This window comes from Telopea speciosissima, chromosome 7, assembly GCF_018873765.1.
Source record: "Telopea speciosissima isolate NSW1024214 ecotype Mountain lineage chromosome 7, Tspe_v1, whole genome shotgun sequence".
Lineage (NCBI taxonomy): Eukaryota > Viridiplantae > Streptophyta > Magnoliopsida > Proteales > Proteaceae > Telopea > Telopea speciosissima.
The window spans coordinates 35,931,908-35,948,332 of NC_057922.1; the positions used below are offsets into that span (position 1 = coordinate 35,931,908).

At 39.7% G+C, this 16,425-nt stretch overlaps 3 protein-coding genes across 4 annotated transcripts in view; 1 reads left to right on the forward strand and 2 right to left on the reverse strand.

The window, feature by feature from the left end:
- Positions 1–779: 779 nt before the first annotated feature.
- LOC122666827 (psbP domain-containing protein 7, chloroplastic) lies at positions 780–15,755 on the reverse strand. The gene is made up of 4 exons (XM_043862908.1): positions 15,733–15,755; positions 1,536–1,905; positions 1,227–1,461; positions 780–1,137 (listed from the first exon to the last, which is right to left on the reverse strand). Exons 2-4 carry the CDS (start codon positions 1,888–1,890, stop codon positions 813–815), a joined length of 915 nt encoding a protein of 304 aa, XP_043718843.1. The 5' UTR covers positions 1,891–1,905; positions 15,733–15,755; the 3' UTR covers positions 780–812.
- Positions 3,173–15,264, reverse strand: LOC122666829. The gene is made up of 3 exons (XM_043862909.1): positions 14,965–15,264; positions 7,528–7,652; positions 3,173–3,523 (listed from the first exon to the last, which is right to left on the reverse strand). Exons 1-3 carry the CDS (start codon positions 15,134–15,136, stop codon positions 3,239–3,241), a joined length of 582 nt encoding a protein of 193 aa, XP_043718844.1. The 5' UTR covers positions 15,137–15,264; the 3' UTR covers positions 3,173–3,238.
- The window catches only part of LOC122666826 (metal tolerance protein 2-like), a 109,411-nt gene continuing 108,538 nt past the window's right edge, over positions 15,553–16,425 (forward strand). For both annotated transcript variants that reach the window (XM_043862906.1, XM_043862907.1), the window contains exon 1: positions 15,553–15,993. In XM_043862906.1, the coding sequence (XP_043718841.1) occupies positions 15,637–15,993 (357 nt within the window). In that variant the 5' untranslated portion in view covers positions 15,553–15,636. The remainder of the gene's footprint in view (positions 15,994–16,425) is intronic.

A 16,425-nucleotide genomic window follows, 5' to 3' on the forward strand; every position in this document is an offset into this window, starting at 1 on the left:
TCCTTAACAAAAACTAAGTGGGTGACCTAGAAAGACCTATTTTAAATACAGATGGGAAGAGAAGATCCATACAACATCATAAAGCCAAACGCACGCCACTTCTCAATTACACTACCTGTACTTGACGTCATATACATCTACCAGAGGAGACAAAAATGACTATCCTACCCCCTGCCCGAACACACTAACCGAGGTGGGATCCACGTGGGGTCCACCTCCTTCTATTAGATGTACTTGACGTCAAGTACAGGCAGTGTAATTGAGAGGATAAAAATGCCCCCACTAGATGGGGTGGCATAGAAAGACCTTCAGTAGATGTGGAGATCCATCCAACATCATAAAGCCAAACACCAAAGATGACAAAAAAATAACAAATAAAACATAACACCAAGGTTAGCCGATACTAATACTGATATCAATACAGATTGACCGTATTAACCCGATTTTGGACCTAGATATGTATTGGTGTCATATCAGTAGACCGATACGATACCTACATCCATACAAAACACACACACCAGAAGAGAAGCCGACCCTCGTCTAAAAGCAAAATGTTTAGAGGAATGCTTGATCTGGGCCTCTCCATTGAAGCAAAATGTTCTAAGGTCAAGGTTGCTTATCTATTTTCTAAGCAAACGAAGGAGACGTACAACCGTTGACGGAAGACGACAACCATGGTAGATCGATACAAATATCACAGTAGTGATGAATTATTGATGAAGATATACTGGGCAAATTAGCTGCCGTGATTTTCTCTCACTTGTGTGAGCTCAAATCAGATGATGAGGATAGAGGCATCTGTTAACACTTTCTTAAGAGGTAATGATGAAAGAATCAGCAATGGTGTAGAAGACTGGTTTGATGTCCGTCCAAGCAGATTCAGGCGCTTGCGCATTTAGACTGAACAACCGGCCACCACGAGCACAGCAAATCGCCACATTGTGACGGCGGAACGAGGAGCCTTCCACCCTGAAATCCAGTTTGTAGTAATTCACTTTCTTCGTTGGATCCTCTCTCACTGTTAATTCCATGAGAGTTGCTTTAACATCTGCAACTCCTCGACCTGATGATCCTCCTCCTGCAATTGTCCTCATCACTGCCTCCCCAACTTCTTTTGGCCCCCCAAAAGCTTCAATTCTAAGGTCAAACGATTATTTTCCAATGTCAGAAAATAAAAAATCATATTTTTCTTCAAGTCTATTATAAACATGAATCTGAAATCTTACGAGAAATCAAGAGGAACACGAGAAACAATGACGCTGACATTAAGCTCCCCGTTGGAGCCTGGAGGGCCGAATGCAACCACGGGGTCACTGAAATCCTGGCGACGACGACGTGAGGGAGATATTGCTTGGTTGTTGATTAAGGGAGGAGGGTCGAGGGATCTCTCAGACTCTGCCTTCCCGATTGCTCTGTACAACAGTGTCTGATCTCCCACCCAATTCACTGGATAGATGAATTCTGCTTGGCCTAGAAGAACCAATAAGAGAGATCAGCTCAGTCATCAGATGAGAATTTGAATCATTAGTACTTACCGAAGCCTTGGGAGGTGTCGAGGGAACGATTGTAACCACCGATGGGATAAACGATGTCCAGCTTCAGATTCCTCCCAGTCTCCGGGGAGAGACCCAGAAGAAAGCTTGTGATTCCAGTGAAGTTAGCGCCGAGGGCAACGAGGGAAGCAGAGCCAACACCGGTAAGAAGCCGCCACCTAAACACAGAAGCTAAGGGTGCAAAGTCTTCCGCTGGAGATTTCCCCAGTCGGGGTGTTTCCTCCTGTGAGCTGCTCTCTTTTCGGTCACCGGAATATTGTGTCTGATAAATCCGGTGTAGGCGATGGGTTTTGCTTTTGCTGGTAATGGTAAAGCAAGGTTGCAAGTGTAAGGCCATTACCTTCTCTCATCTACTTTTTTGGGTCTGATAACGTACATGAACCAATTATCCTGATCGAAGCATCTACAGTTCAGGCACGGTGGCTCCCTCATCCAAAATTGGGGCCAATATGCATCTGGATTCTGGTTGGAACTCAAGAAAAGGTCACCCAAAAAAAAAAAGAAAAAGAGAGTACGTTATGTTTGGCATGCATTCTCGGGGTATTTTGGGTCTAGAACGCATTTTTAAGTAAGGTTGTGTTTGTTATGCATTCTTGGTCGATTATGCATTCTCAAGCGATAAAAACAACTATTTTTATCATATGAGAATGTGAAATCAACTTAGAATGCATTTTAAGAATGCATATCAAATGTTACCAAAGAAAATAAGAAAAATCAGATTTCAGAATGCATTCTAAACCTATTAAACCTATAATCAATTCCGAAATGCATCCCAAACATAATCCTAAATCTATCATTAATTTTGTCTTATTATATTTTTTTTTAGGAAAAAGAACGTCCGAGAGTGTGGCTAACCGCCTACGCTAGCACGAGTCTCTCTCTCTCGCTCTCTCCTCATATGAAAAGGCGGACTTGGCTCTTGTGCAGCTCAAAAATCCACCCCAAATACAGGGGGGAGGTGGTCATTTCACATGTAGGGCCCAGGTGAGACCCACCTATGAAATGACTACCTTACCCCTGTTTTTGTTGAAGTTTAGCGGTGCTGCACAAGTGCAGCTCCCGCCACGGCTGGATAAGATCTTTTTCCATGAAAAGGCACCTCTGCTCCCGTTTTAAAGAGGAAAGAGATGGACACAATGCAGGCCACACTCCCGGGAGTCCCGGACAAAAATTTACTTCCCATTTTTTCAAAATCTATTTCTCACATTCCAAATATTAAAAAGAAAAAGAAAAAGAAGGTACCAGTCATCCTTTACAAGTTCTCATCATTTGTTCAACCTGGAAGATACCCCATTGGGGATTATGAAGCACTTTACAATACAACCCAGTAACCATTGTCATTCTCCCACCCTCCCACTCCTTCCATTATTGAGCAATCGACGGAACAAATGACCATCATTTATTGATTATTGTGATATAAGAAACATTTCTTGCTTTGTATCTCAAAAAAAAAAAAAAAAAAAAAAAAAAAAAAATTGGTTAAATAGTATCTCAGATATCAAGGTACAACTCAGAACAAGGTCACAATCTCATACAAAACTTCCTACACATGAAAAGGAGACAAACGATAGCTCCGTATCTTCCACTCCAACCAATCTAGGAGCATTAGCCAATTTAGCAGTTTGAAAAGTGCCCCATCATTTGGAATTCTTAGGAGAGCAAAAGAAACTTAAGGCTACGTATAATCAGGGCCTGTCTTTCTGTTTGCTGTGGTCTTCTGGAGGTAGTGATAGGAATTGCAAGATCTTCTGAACCTGCTCTGTATCGACCCGGAAATTCTTGGCGATCTGGTGGATATCCATAGGGCCATCATGGTCATCAGCCTTGCCCTCATGCAGAAGAATGATTTGCCGAAGCTGGGCCACATTCAAAGTTCCTGGAGGAACAGGCGTTTCTTCATACCGTCCTGATCCTGGCTTTGTATCCCGCAACTTAGGCATGGGGCGACTATACTTCTCCGCAACAAATGCCTACACCAAAAGCCTGGAATGAACCATCAATAACTCTAAAGTATTGCACAAAAGATATAGAAGATGATAAGCAATTAGATAAACGACACCTAGGGCTACCAGTGAAAGCATGCTCCAGCATGTAGTTTATGTGGCTAGCATACTTGGATGTGAAACAGATTTCATGATGTATGCCTGTCACGCCCATAGTTAGTACATACGCATGTCCGAATGTTTGATTCTAAATAACGTTTTTTGCGACTTTTTTTTCATACATACAGAAAAAATCGTGTATTTTATGAAACCACGTATTAAACATGTTTGATATGTATAAAACGTATAATTTGTTTAAAAAAATGCCCCCAACACCTCTCTCTTAGATCTGAATCCCCGCCCCAACATCTCCTTTAGGAATTCATCACCGACACCACCACTGCAGAATTCTGAAGCTAAGAATAATGAGGGAGATGGCATCCATGGTGATCAACAGAACTTAGAATCAGGGATTAGTGAGAGGTCATAATCGAAGAGACCCTACAACAAGAAGGGCAAGGTTCGCCAGAATCCCAGATAACAGAGGAGGAACATCCTCAACAAAACGGGCAGGGAGAGAGCATATCGGCATCAGCTGAGAATCAAGAAACTCGGTTGCACAGCATCATCATCAGAGTGAAAGCAAAAACAGAAACATAGAATCTGGGAATCAAGAATCACAAGAGCGAAACTGAAAGCAACCCAACTAAGAATCAAGAACCTCAACAGCAACAGAGCGAGAGCGAAAACCAAAAACCTCAGCAGCATTGACAAAGCGAAGTGTGATAATGGATACTATTAACCTAAAAAGGGCGTACCCAGTGCATGAGGCTCCCACCATTGCGGGGTCTGGGGAGGGTCATATTGTACGCAGCCTTACCCCTGCTTTCGCAGAGAGGCTGTTTCCAGACTCGAATCCGTGACCACTTGGTCACAATGGAGACTATTAACCTATTATAGAAAAATGACACTGGAAAGAACATATCTACATCATGCAAGAGAGAGAGAGAGAGAGAGAGAGAAGACTTTACCAAAATGTAAAAAGCGGTGATAGAAAAGAAAGAGAGAGAGAAAGGACTTTACCAAAATGTAAAAAGAGGTGATAGAAAAGTGATAATGGATAGTCTTTGGCGGTGGATGGAATTTCTTTGGGATCCACTCCTCTGTGTGATAGTGTATAACATTCTTCCTATGACATCATTATTTAACCTTAGGATTGATATCAATGATCACAATATACTATTTTAACAGCTTTTGACTTGAAATCCCAACTACATGTGTGATGCATAGGTTCTTTTGAACCATTTGGGCTTCACAATTCAACTAAATGTGTGATATATATATGTCTGTATTTTAGCTCTAGAGGAACCGTATTAGACACGGATTGTATCATTGCCATACGCGTTTTATTGCGCCGGATTTTTAATAAGTATTATTACTATCTAGTCTGTTTAATACCTGTATGTATCTGTTCCCGTTTTATTTCTGTATCTGAACTAACTAACTATGGTCCAAGGTTTTAGGTCTCGGTTTCGCCAGGCCATGAAACCGAGATCTAGGCGAGATCATGTATTTTTTTTTTTTCTCAACTCGATGGTAGGTTTTGGTGGCCATATGGCCAAGATAGGGGCTGAAACTTGACATTCCCCCTATTTTGGACCTTCTAAACACTGTGGAACCATTAGTTTTTACAAATTCAAACCCAAAATGGTACTTTGACTACGGACCCTAAGTTTGTAGTCTATGGCGTGTGTGAGGTCTATCCTAGGCTATTCCACACAAACAAGGTTAGCTCATGTTTCTATGAAAAATATAGTTTTTGAGATGAATAGTTAACTTAGGTTCTTGAGATGCAGCTTGGAGGAGATTAGTAGCTTCAATCTTCAATGAATCAAGCTTTGATGAGGTGTTGGAGGTGTGATTTGCCAAAAGAAATGAAAAAAATCACCCAAGGATGGAGCTTCCCCTTCATAGAGGCGAGACAGGCGAGATCCCATCGAGTAATGGTGTTTTATAAGCTTTAATAAGGTCGAAACTGAGAAATAGCTCGAGATCTCAGCGAGATACCGAGATCTCGAGCGAGATATTGTATTATTTCTGTATCCCATGTAATCTCGTCTCGAGATGCTACGAAACCGAGATTAGAGCGAGATCTATTTTCCCTATACTGGATTTTACTTGGAAACAAACCCTAAAGACTTTTATTTGGAAAAAACAATTAGATTTAGAAGCTTTAAAGCAATATGGTGAGAAAAGAGGGTAAATCAGAAAATAAAATAAAATGGTCAAGATGAGGGATAGCACCTCCCAACATCATACCAGTAGATGTTTTTGGAATCACACCTTGCAGATTGAAAGTATCATAGCCTTCAAGTAATGCAACAATAAAATTCTTCATTCATTAATCATAACAGAAATACATGAAAGTATATCTAGAGTCTCGAATCCTAAACTAAATGGGGACTTATGACAAGGAGTAAGTTGTACACCAAGAAAAAGAAAAAGAAACAAAGGAGACAAATTAAAAAAAGGAACACAATAATATCCCACTATGATGTGAAAATAGTACAGATCATTGTCAGAGGAGAAGAATTGTAGTCCAAGTGAAGACATGAAATATAAGAGTAATAAGAAGAGGAAGTCGAAGAGTGATGAAAGCTATACTTCTTCACAATTATTATGAATCAAAACATCACTAGTCAGCACTTGTATTAAAAAAAAAAAAAACAGAAGGTTTCTAAGAAATATTCAAATTCAGGGACAAACCAGTGTGATAAGTTCATACAGCATGACCAATATTTCAGCAGCATATATGGTCCCAAAATTGCCAAAACCAGCATACAACAGTTACTCCAGTTTCCATATAACAGTTTTCTAGCCCTTCTTTTTTTTTTGTAACTCCAATGGGGCAATGACAGTAAAACAACACGATAACAGTGGTATCAGTACTTGTGTCCACAGGAAATCCAAGAAACAAGAGTCCCATGGTTGAACAGTCATAAAACAACATTAAAGGATATAAAATACCATGTACAACTCAACTCAATTAAACCCTATCTCAGCTAATTGGGTTTGGATACAAGCTCTTCATCCACCTTATTTAAAGTCACAACAGTTGTTACATTTTTATATTGTAGAAAACACAGGTAATAATAGTAAAATAGTCTACAAGATTGTGGGATCAATGATCTACCAGAACAGGAAATAATAGTAAAATAATACCATTATATGCAATAGCTAATAAGATGAACTCAAGGAGACAAATTATCGACATTCCCATGAATGGAATAGCCCTAGTGCTATTAACTTAAAGGTTTCGGGTTTCAACCAGATTTCGATCGAAACCTAGGATTTTTCTGGGCCAATAGAAACCTAGGTTTCAAGGCCCAAAAAAAGGTTTTTTGACCCTTTTTTGTGCTGCCTATTTTTACCATTTTACACCTAAAACATGAATTAGTTTCACAAAAAAAGAAAAAAAGAACAATGGTACTTGTGATTTGGAGAGCGGGTCTTGGTGCAACGGTACTTGTGATTTGGACCCAAGTTAGGTAGCATACACTAACCCTATTTGGGGAGAAAAACCATTACCTTCAACCTCCAATCACTCACATCCAAGCTGTAGAAGGGTTGAATGAGTAGAAGAACGCAACAAAGTGGGAAGAAATCAAGTGATTTGGTCAAAAACTAAAAGTTTTTTTTTTGCTGCAAAATCCAATGGAGCAGTATCGAAACCAGTTTCAACCCTTGGTTTCATCTCAGTTAGTGTTGAAACCGAGCTGTCTTGGTCGAAACTGCGACCGAAACTTAAAACCATGCCATTAACAATATATTCCAACATATGCTCAGGTTAGTAAATTATTAAAAGAAAATGAAAGAAAAAGCCTAAACTTAAAGCTTTTGCCCATCTAACAAAAAGAGTAACTAGAACAAGTTAAATAACATATCTTTTGGAAGACTGAAAAACAAAAAATTAATGACTTTCATAAACTCACCTCACCCATTTCAAGTTTCCCTCCAGGTTTTGATGTAATTCTACCCATCATCTGACTAAGCATAGCATCATATTGTGGGTCTCGCTCTTCAAGGACATTTTCAGTGTTCACCGTCGAAACGTCCACTAGAAAAAAGAGAGAAAGGGAACATCACTAAGAGAATTTGAAAATTAAGATTTTGAAGCATAACATCAAGAACCCCCCCCCCCCCCTAAAAAAAAAAAAGATTTGTTTTATACACAAAAATCTAGCAATTATCAAGGTGACAGTTCAAAAGACTCATACATTGCAACTTGCACGCTCAGTAGATGACATTGATGAACAATAGGAAAGGCTATGAATTTTCTTCTCCGGTCATGGTTTGGATTGTTAGTCAATACCGAAAAGGGATTGAAAAACAGAAAAGAACTTCCTGATTGAAAAAAAGGAGAAAAACACCATCTTTGTTTAAACATTCGTGGTAATTTGTTCTCTTGGTTTTGCTAACTAGGCCTTACCTGGTCTGCTGAGGAGTAAAAAGGAAAAGTATCACAAAATTAACTTGACTAGCTAGTCTCCTTTTTTCTTTATGGATATTGATTTAGAAGAAAGGTTGGTCTAACCTTTTTGGGGACTGAAGGGGAATAAAAAAGGTGAAGGGGGGGGGGGGAGTGGTTTTTAGTCTTGTAAAGTATATATTCAATCAAAACTTCCAACCAAAAGTTAGTGAACAGAAGATAAATGAGGCTTGAACAAATATGAATTATTCCCAATCAACCATTTTGTCTGCCAAGACATTGGGTGGTCAACAAGCCTACAGAAGATAATTGCCCAAAAATTGGACTAATAGCAAAACAAAGGATACATATTTAATATAATTGAAAAGGAGAACTCCAGAGCAACCAATTTTGCTATATGGTTCCATTGTTCCATGTAAAATGACGAAAAAGGAAAAAATTCCTGTAAAATAAAAATTTCCACTCTTTGTGTCAATACAAAACAAACACACTAAAGAAGTAGGAAAATTCTACATGAAGAAAAATTTTCTTGTAACATATTATTTTCACGGAAAATTTTACATAGAAACAAACGGGGCCAATAAGTTCAATTACTATTCATCAAAAAGGGGTATGAGGCAGAGTGTTTTTTGGAGAGCAGGATGATCAACCTAAAGGTTTAAAGGTAAATTAATATAATCCCCATAAAATAGCCGAGTTTTATGGAGCAAAAGATTGAGCAATTAAGAAACAATGCATACTCACAATGAGAATAATTGAAAGGGAAATGTCAAGATGGATGAGTGGCAACACTAGAAGCCACAGATCAGAAATAAATTCAGAGCAGGAACTTGATGCAAACACAAATAGGCAAAAAGATGAGGGTAAATCAGTGGATATGGTCCAGTCATTTGCACCAGTTAAGAGTTTGACAAAGTACAGACCAACACTTAACCATTATTCAAGCTTGAAGAAGAGGAGGAGAGGAAGAAGAGATAGACGATGGAAGAACTTTGCTGAACCACAATAGACTGAACTTGAGTTCTATCGTGGTCAATCTACCCTTTATTTATACTCACAAATTACAACCTAATAGAGGTGGACTCTAAGTAGGAATCCTACAAGTAGGAATCCTACTTAGAGTACACGATACTAATTACACAGTAAAAAGGAAATAAAAGAAAAGAAGTAAACCAAGTATATCATGTTAGGGACATACCCCCAATCATGACAAAATAAACACATTACTGCAGGGACAATAATACCCCTGCGGTATACTTGACAACTTAACAGTTAACACTGCCTCTCAAGCTGGAGCATATAAATCATCCATGCCCAGATTGGAACAGCCCTTCAGGAAAGTAGGGCGAAACAAAAACTTGGTAAACATATCACCCAGCTGATCCGCAGAAGAAACAAACGAAGTAACAATCAACTTCCTCATAACTGCATCCTGCACAAAGTGACAATCGACTTCAAGCTTAGTCCTTTCATGAAACACCGGCTTACTTGCAATGTAGATGGCAGTCTGATTATCACAGAACATCTTCATAGGCTTAGTAACCGGAAAACCCAACTCTTGAAGCAGTGACTTCAACCACATCAATTTAACTATAGTATGAGCCATAGCCTTATACTCAGCCTCAACACTAGATCTAGCCACAGTTGTTTGCCTCTTGCTCCTCCATGTGACAAGATTCCCACCAACAAATGTGCTATACTCTATGGTAGATCGCCAATGACTGTCAGAACCAGCCCAGTCTGCATCAAGAAACCCAACTACATCAACATTTGGATGTGGCCGATAAATGAGCCATTTTCTTAGAGCCCCCTTCAGATACCTTAGGATACAACATGCTGCCTCCCATTGAGTCTTCTTAGGTGATTGCATAAATTGACTAATAACACCAACAACAAAAGATATATCAGGTTTAGTAACAGTCAGATAAATGAGTATTCAAACTAACTTTCTGTACCCATGCTTGTCCTCAAATTCCTCCCATCATTTGTCCCCAACTTCGTGTGGATCCATAGGAGTATCAACTGGTATAAAAGCAAGCATACTAGTAACCAGACTTAGACAAGAGGTCTAACACATATTTTCTCTGTGATAGACTAATACATTTCTTACTCTATAGAACTTTAACACCAAGAAAATACCTGAGGACACCTAAGTCTTTCATCCGGAAATGCAGATGGAGATAAGATTTTACTTCTTTAATCCCGGATGCATCATCCCCAAATATGATATACAAAAAAAACCAACACTTTAGAATTTCGACACTGAACAAAAACAGAGTGATCAAAATACCATTGTGTGAATCCACACCGAATAAAAATTGAACTGAACTTGTCGAACAAGGCTCGAGGTGACTGTTTCCATCCATAAATCGCCCTATGTAGCTTATAGACTCAGTGAGAATTCTCCCCCTGAGCAACATACCTTGGAGGTTGCTCCATATACACTTCCTCAAGCAAATCACCATATATGAAGGCATTCTTGACATCCAACTGATATAGAGTCCACTTCAAATTCACAGCAATAGAGATAAGTACACGGACCGAATTGAGGGGGGCAATCATTGAAAAAGTCTTAAAATAATCCACACCGTAGGTCTATTTGGAGTTGTAATCCTAATTGGTATCTAGCTTTGAATCCTAGTTGGGAATCATAGTTTTAGTTTGAGTCCTAGTTTAAGTCTGTTTTTCTATTCATCCATGATGCTATAAATATATAAGAGCTCTTGAGAGCCCGACGAATTAATGGATACAGAATTTTTGTTTAATGCAATTGTGAATGGAAGTGTGAGACTCCCATCATCATACTCAATCCACTCCCTCTCCTATTCTTCTATTTCCACTGCTGGGTCTTCAAGGTGATCCTTTGCAACTTCAAGAGGTTTCTTATATTAGATTTGGTGATTGTTTTCAACGACTCAAGAGGGCTACTGGATCCATGTTGGTGAAGAATCAAGTCACAGATCTGGTTGGAATCTGATTTCTCCCATTATTTGATCTCCAAGCTTCTTCTACTGCATCTTCTGAATTCTACTTCAAGTTATTGAATATGAGTTTGGAGCACAGCCTGCAAGAATTATCTTCTCTTCTCATTCCAGATCTGACATTCAATTGGTGACTGGTTTGTTTGAAACCCTAAGTTTTTATTTTCATTCTTCTATTTTCTAATTCTGTGATTTCACCATAACTTTACATCAGACCATCAAAATCCACCCAAACTTGGACCGAATCTCCCTCACACCTAGTGGAAAACTCGATCTTGGTTAGAGCCACAACAGACAACCCTAAACCCTAGATTCCATCATTATTCTCTTTCCAGAAACCCAGAGACCTAACCCTAAATTGCCGCAATTCAATTCCAACACACTTTCCCCCCCATTAATACTTAACGTAACCTTCACTGATAGACTTCCTACATCAACTTAGCCTAACCCTACCATCAAACCGTAGGTTCCATTAAATCCTAACCCTGATTTGACCAAAAATCCCAATTTTGACCTACCTGATTTACCAGTTCATAGCAGATCCTGGTTAAACAATCTTGGATTTGTTGGAAAGCTATCTAATTTATATTGAAGGAGTTATGTTTCGGTCAAACCTTATTTAATGTGCGAGAGTACTGTCAAAATCACTTTGAATGAAAATATAACAAATGAATATTTTACCGCACTTATGGTTTTTAGCAATATTTTATCATATTAAGATTTATGGAATTTTTAGATTTGAGAAAACCCCCAGCATTTAAAGGTTGAAAATTGCACCTACTGCTGAAAATCCCGGTTTTGTTCTTGAACTGGGGGGTTGACTTTTTATCCTTTTGGAATTTTATTTTTTAACTATTTTTATTGGATTCAAATAGGGGGGGGGATATTTGCTTATTTATGAATAATATCTTAAGTAAATGAAATAACAAATATAAAAACATTTACTTAAGTGTTTGTCCTGGTTTCTGGCATAAATAAGTGTCTGTATACCAAGGTTTCCCACCGAGATGACTGAGACCACCAAGATCTCGATGAGACAATGCAATCTTCTCATTTTGCCTAGCATCTTGTCTCGGTTTTTCAAAAAACCGAGATATTACCAAGATCTCGGCGAGTTCTTGTTCCATGTTCAGAGCTGGGTGACCACCTAGACATTTATGATGTGCTGCTAATTAATAAGACTAAGAGGCAAAGAGTTTACAGGCAGCAGCATTGTAGTGGAAGGAAACAACCTTTCAATATGAAAGCAAACAGGTATTTGGACATATGGACTTTGCCGGTTTAGGGTTTACTATTCCAAAGTTAATGAAATAAGAGACATAACAAGTAAGAATTGCTGCAGATGTTTTGGATTACTTGATATTCCAAGTTAGGAGCCGCATTGAGTCTGACATTTCATTTTTAAGTACAACGCTGCATCCATGATGTATGTTGGCTGTGTGCAGGTAACATAGCATTTAAGTGGTTATCTTATTTTCATCAATATTCTACTTCTTTCTGCCTAATTCTTTTCCCTGCTTAATTTTATCCCAAAGGTTAACAAGTTCAAATGTTGACTAGCCCATGAAAAAGTTTGAGGGGGGTGGGGGGGGTGCGGGTGGGGGATGCGAACCTGAGTCGCGAAACCCACTTTGGGTTGCTACGGGCCCACCTGAATAATAGAAACTCAAGAAATGAGAATAGTGGCAGTTTCGTAAATTTCACAACTCAATAAGGGCCTTATTTGGAAGGGCAAGAGAGCTAGGGTAATTGGTAATTATCTTGAAAGAAAAGGATCAACTTGGCATTCTGTTTGATCAAAGGATAAGTTTACGAGACAACAACATAATTGGCAAAACCAAGACTGGGGAGGGGTAAGGCTGCGTACATTATGACCCTCCCCAGACCCCGCAGTGGCGGAAGCCTCATGCACTGGGTAAGGCCCTTTTGGCATAATTGGCAAAACCAAGGGGAAGGAGATCTTAGTTGTAATTGATTAACTTGGTTGTCTTCAACCTTCAACCGAAGGTAAGCAACCCATAGAGCAGAACTCTACCCACACAAGACCCCAATCACCTTGTGGAATAAACAAATATTTTCATAATCTTCAGCCCTATAGATTCCAACCCATAGATATCCCCAACAATTTAATACTAGATTGCAAATAAACTTGTGAAACCAGATCTCGCAGAAGACGGAGCCAGGTCTGAGCTTCGATGTGGTTCTCTCAATAGGAAAAGCTTTAGGGGACGAGATTCTAGGGATTGAATTGCCCCTTGATTTATAAACACCCCTGACCCCACTGAATCTCAGGCCGAACGGAGTAGTTATGAGGGCTCTGCAAATACCCTTCGCAGATCCGACTGTACCATCTAGCAGTAAAATTAGAAAAGAGTATTGAATGTCAACAGTGAAGAAAGGAATCCAGAATGAAGAACAGGAACAGAAATGGACGAAGAAGGAAGAAGGAAGAAGAGAAGGAGAGTACCAGAGAGAGAGAGAGAGAGGAGGAAACAACAGCTAACATGCTGCCCAGGCCATGCAGGCACACTCAGAACGAAAACCCAATATTCATTCCATTTTCATTCGTCTAGTAAATCATTGGATAACAAGCATATTTATAAGAAAGAAACTGCACCCAACAAGGAAACTTGAAGCAAACTTAGACAAAACTAAAATTGGAGTATCCTACATTCCTACGTATCTAACCCCTACCTAAATAAAAGATTACACAATATTCTCCTAAATAAAATAAAGCTCCCTAAATATTGTACTGAACCAACAAACCATAGATGGATTGATTCATTTTAATATGGGCCTCCAAATGGGTTCGTAATGGTCCAATGCAGTGGTAATGCATCAGGGGATGGGCAATCAGCTACAAATTTGATTCACCAATTGGCTGCCTAGCCCAGCAAGATTAAATGCCTCTAGTCGCCTTTGAGCTTTAAAATACTGGCCCAAAGTAATGTGCTGCAAGTTCAAGGCTCTAAAAGGACAAACGGAATAAAACAAAGCAAATGGATTGAGATTGCCAATAATGAATAAGAGGACTATGTTCAATGAAGGACATGGTCCTCAGTTGAGTGGAATGGAGAACATAATCTGTGTAAAGTAGGATTAGCTGACCTAAGTCATTTTCTTTTACTCTTTCCCGATACATATAAAGTGCATTTCCATGATTAGTATATTCCCACATGAAGTGCTATGTGCATATAGTGTTTGGAAAACAACAGGTGGATTTCACCTTCCAAATAAAGAAAGATATAAGCATGTATCCATGCAATTATTTGCCACTTTGTTCCACTCTGGTACTCTTCTATAGGGCATTATACACATACCTCAGGTTTTGTATCCCTTGGAAATAATTTTTAAGAGTCTATAAAACTTTCAAATTTCCATTATCAAATCATTGCAAGCTTGTATGCTATAGATCCTGAGTGAAGCTTATAACTCGAAAATAAAAGCTGGCCAAATTCAAATGGAGCAAGTATCGAACAAAAGAAGGCAATTTAAGGAGGATTTGGAGAAAATCCATGCTTTCTTGACAAATAAGGAGTCTTACAAATTTATTAAATACAATGAAGAACATAGAAGCATTGTTCAGCAGCGAATAGTGCATATGTGCAAGATAAACAACAGATAATTCAGTGTTTTCCGACAGGTTAAGGACTACATGTATTTTCCAGAAACACAAACAGCGCGAGAAGTCAGACAAGAAAGGGAGAAAAGGAATCTTAATATATGGTTAAATGATCGCCGGAAATGGGTCTAGCTTTGAGAAAATTCAGCGTGGGATCCATCAGATGAAAGCCTGGACCCAAATATCATTCACAAAGTGGAGAAAATTTAGAGTTTAGACCATGCCCGGCTCCGATTTAACAGTTCAACGGAACATTGAATTTCGATGATTACGTACTGTATTTAGACAAGGGTTTTTTATTTTCATAACATCATAATACGCAGTAGAAGACACTTACCTGAATCGGGAACTCCAGTGGCTCCACCTTCGCTGCTCTTCGTTGAATCAACAGGAACCGCCGGTGGCCGCCGCTCCTCGACATTCTTCTTCACATGCGAAACCGATGTGGGCGCTGCCACGGGACTCGAACTCCGGACTCGTCCTGAGGCTCGGCGCAATGCCTGGCCCATTCCTAACTCCTCTGGTCGTTTCACCGATAGAAAGGTCTTCTGCGGAAGTTGGTTTGCGGGGCTTCAACTACATATACACTTGCTGCCGCAGAACTACGAACTAGGTAGAGTTTCGCCTCTATGGACTATATGATCCATCACTACTCACTACGGAGAGCATAACGGGAAGCGAATGGCACTCGGTAGGCAACGAAGGTTGCAAGCGAAGATGGAGGAGAGAAGAAAGAAAGCAGGGGAATGTCGTCTCACATGTCCAACTTCAATTCCTCAAAGTCGCAACTTCTTGTTGCGCTTTAGAGGTAGTGACTACAGCATTAAATGCAATCAACCCATGTGGCTCGTGGCTTTTGCCACGTGTTCACTGCCACTCTCCAGTCTCCATAAGAAGAGTTGAAATGGTCTATTTGATCCCCACTTCCTCTCCTGCAAGAGCGAACTGAAGAGAGACGGCAAAGAGGTCGGGGGAGAGACACGCAGCGATCTGATTAAAATAACGTCAAATGGGGTTCAGATTTTCTATTCTCAGTCCCATCTACAAAGCCTACATTTCTAGGATCTCTTCCCCGTCATCTCCACATACGAGAACGCGCTTCAATTATCTGCTTCTTCCCTCCAATTCTCATCTGCAAGACTCGTTGGTATTCTCCGACAATTATCATCCCCATTACAATATCCCAAGGAGATGGCACGTGGGTCATTCTCACCACCACCACCATCATTCGGGGGAAGAGGGAGAGAACATATTCAAGTTGGGTCTCGCTGCCGACGTCGCTCTTGCCACCGGGAAAGTTTTGACTGGATACTTGTCCGGCAGCACTGCCATCATCGCCGACGCAGCTCATTCTGTCTCCGACATCGTACGTCCAATTCACAGACTCAAGGCTTTCTCATTATTTGTCATTTACCTAGTTGCCTACTTTAATTACTGTATCTTTTGAGGTTTCTCTTTCTCTCTGTTCATTTCCGACCTGAATAACGAAGATGACTTGGTTGTGATCATTTCATGATTTTATTTGATAAATACTACTTCTGGGATCACCTTGTTCATCTGAACAGTCACAAAGGATCCTTTAGTGGGTAAATGATGTGCACACCCAAAAAAAAAAATGCTAGCTTTAACCTCTGCCAGATCGTCCGAAAAAACCATCAGGGGCAGATTGAATTATAGCACCCATACCATCTTTCTCTGTCTCCCCCCCCCACCCCCCCACCCCATGTAAATATCTTGGAATTTACTTACAGAAACAAAGTTTTGAATTTCAGTTCTGTTTTTGTTTAGGTTCTCCTGG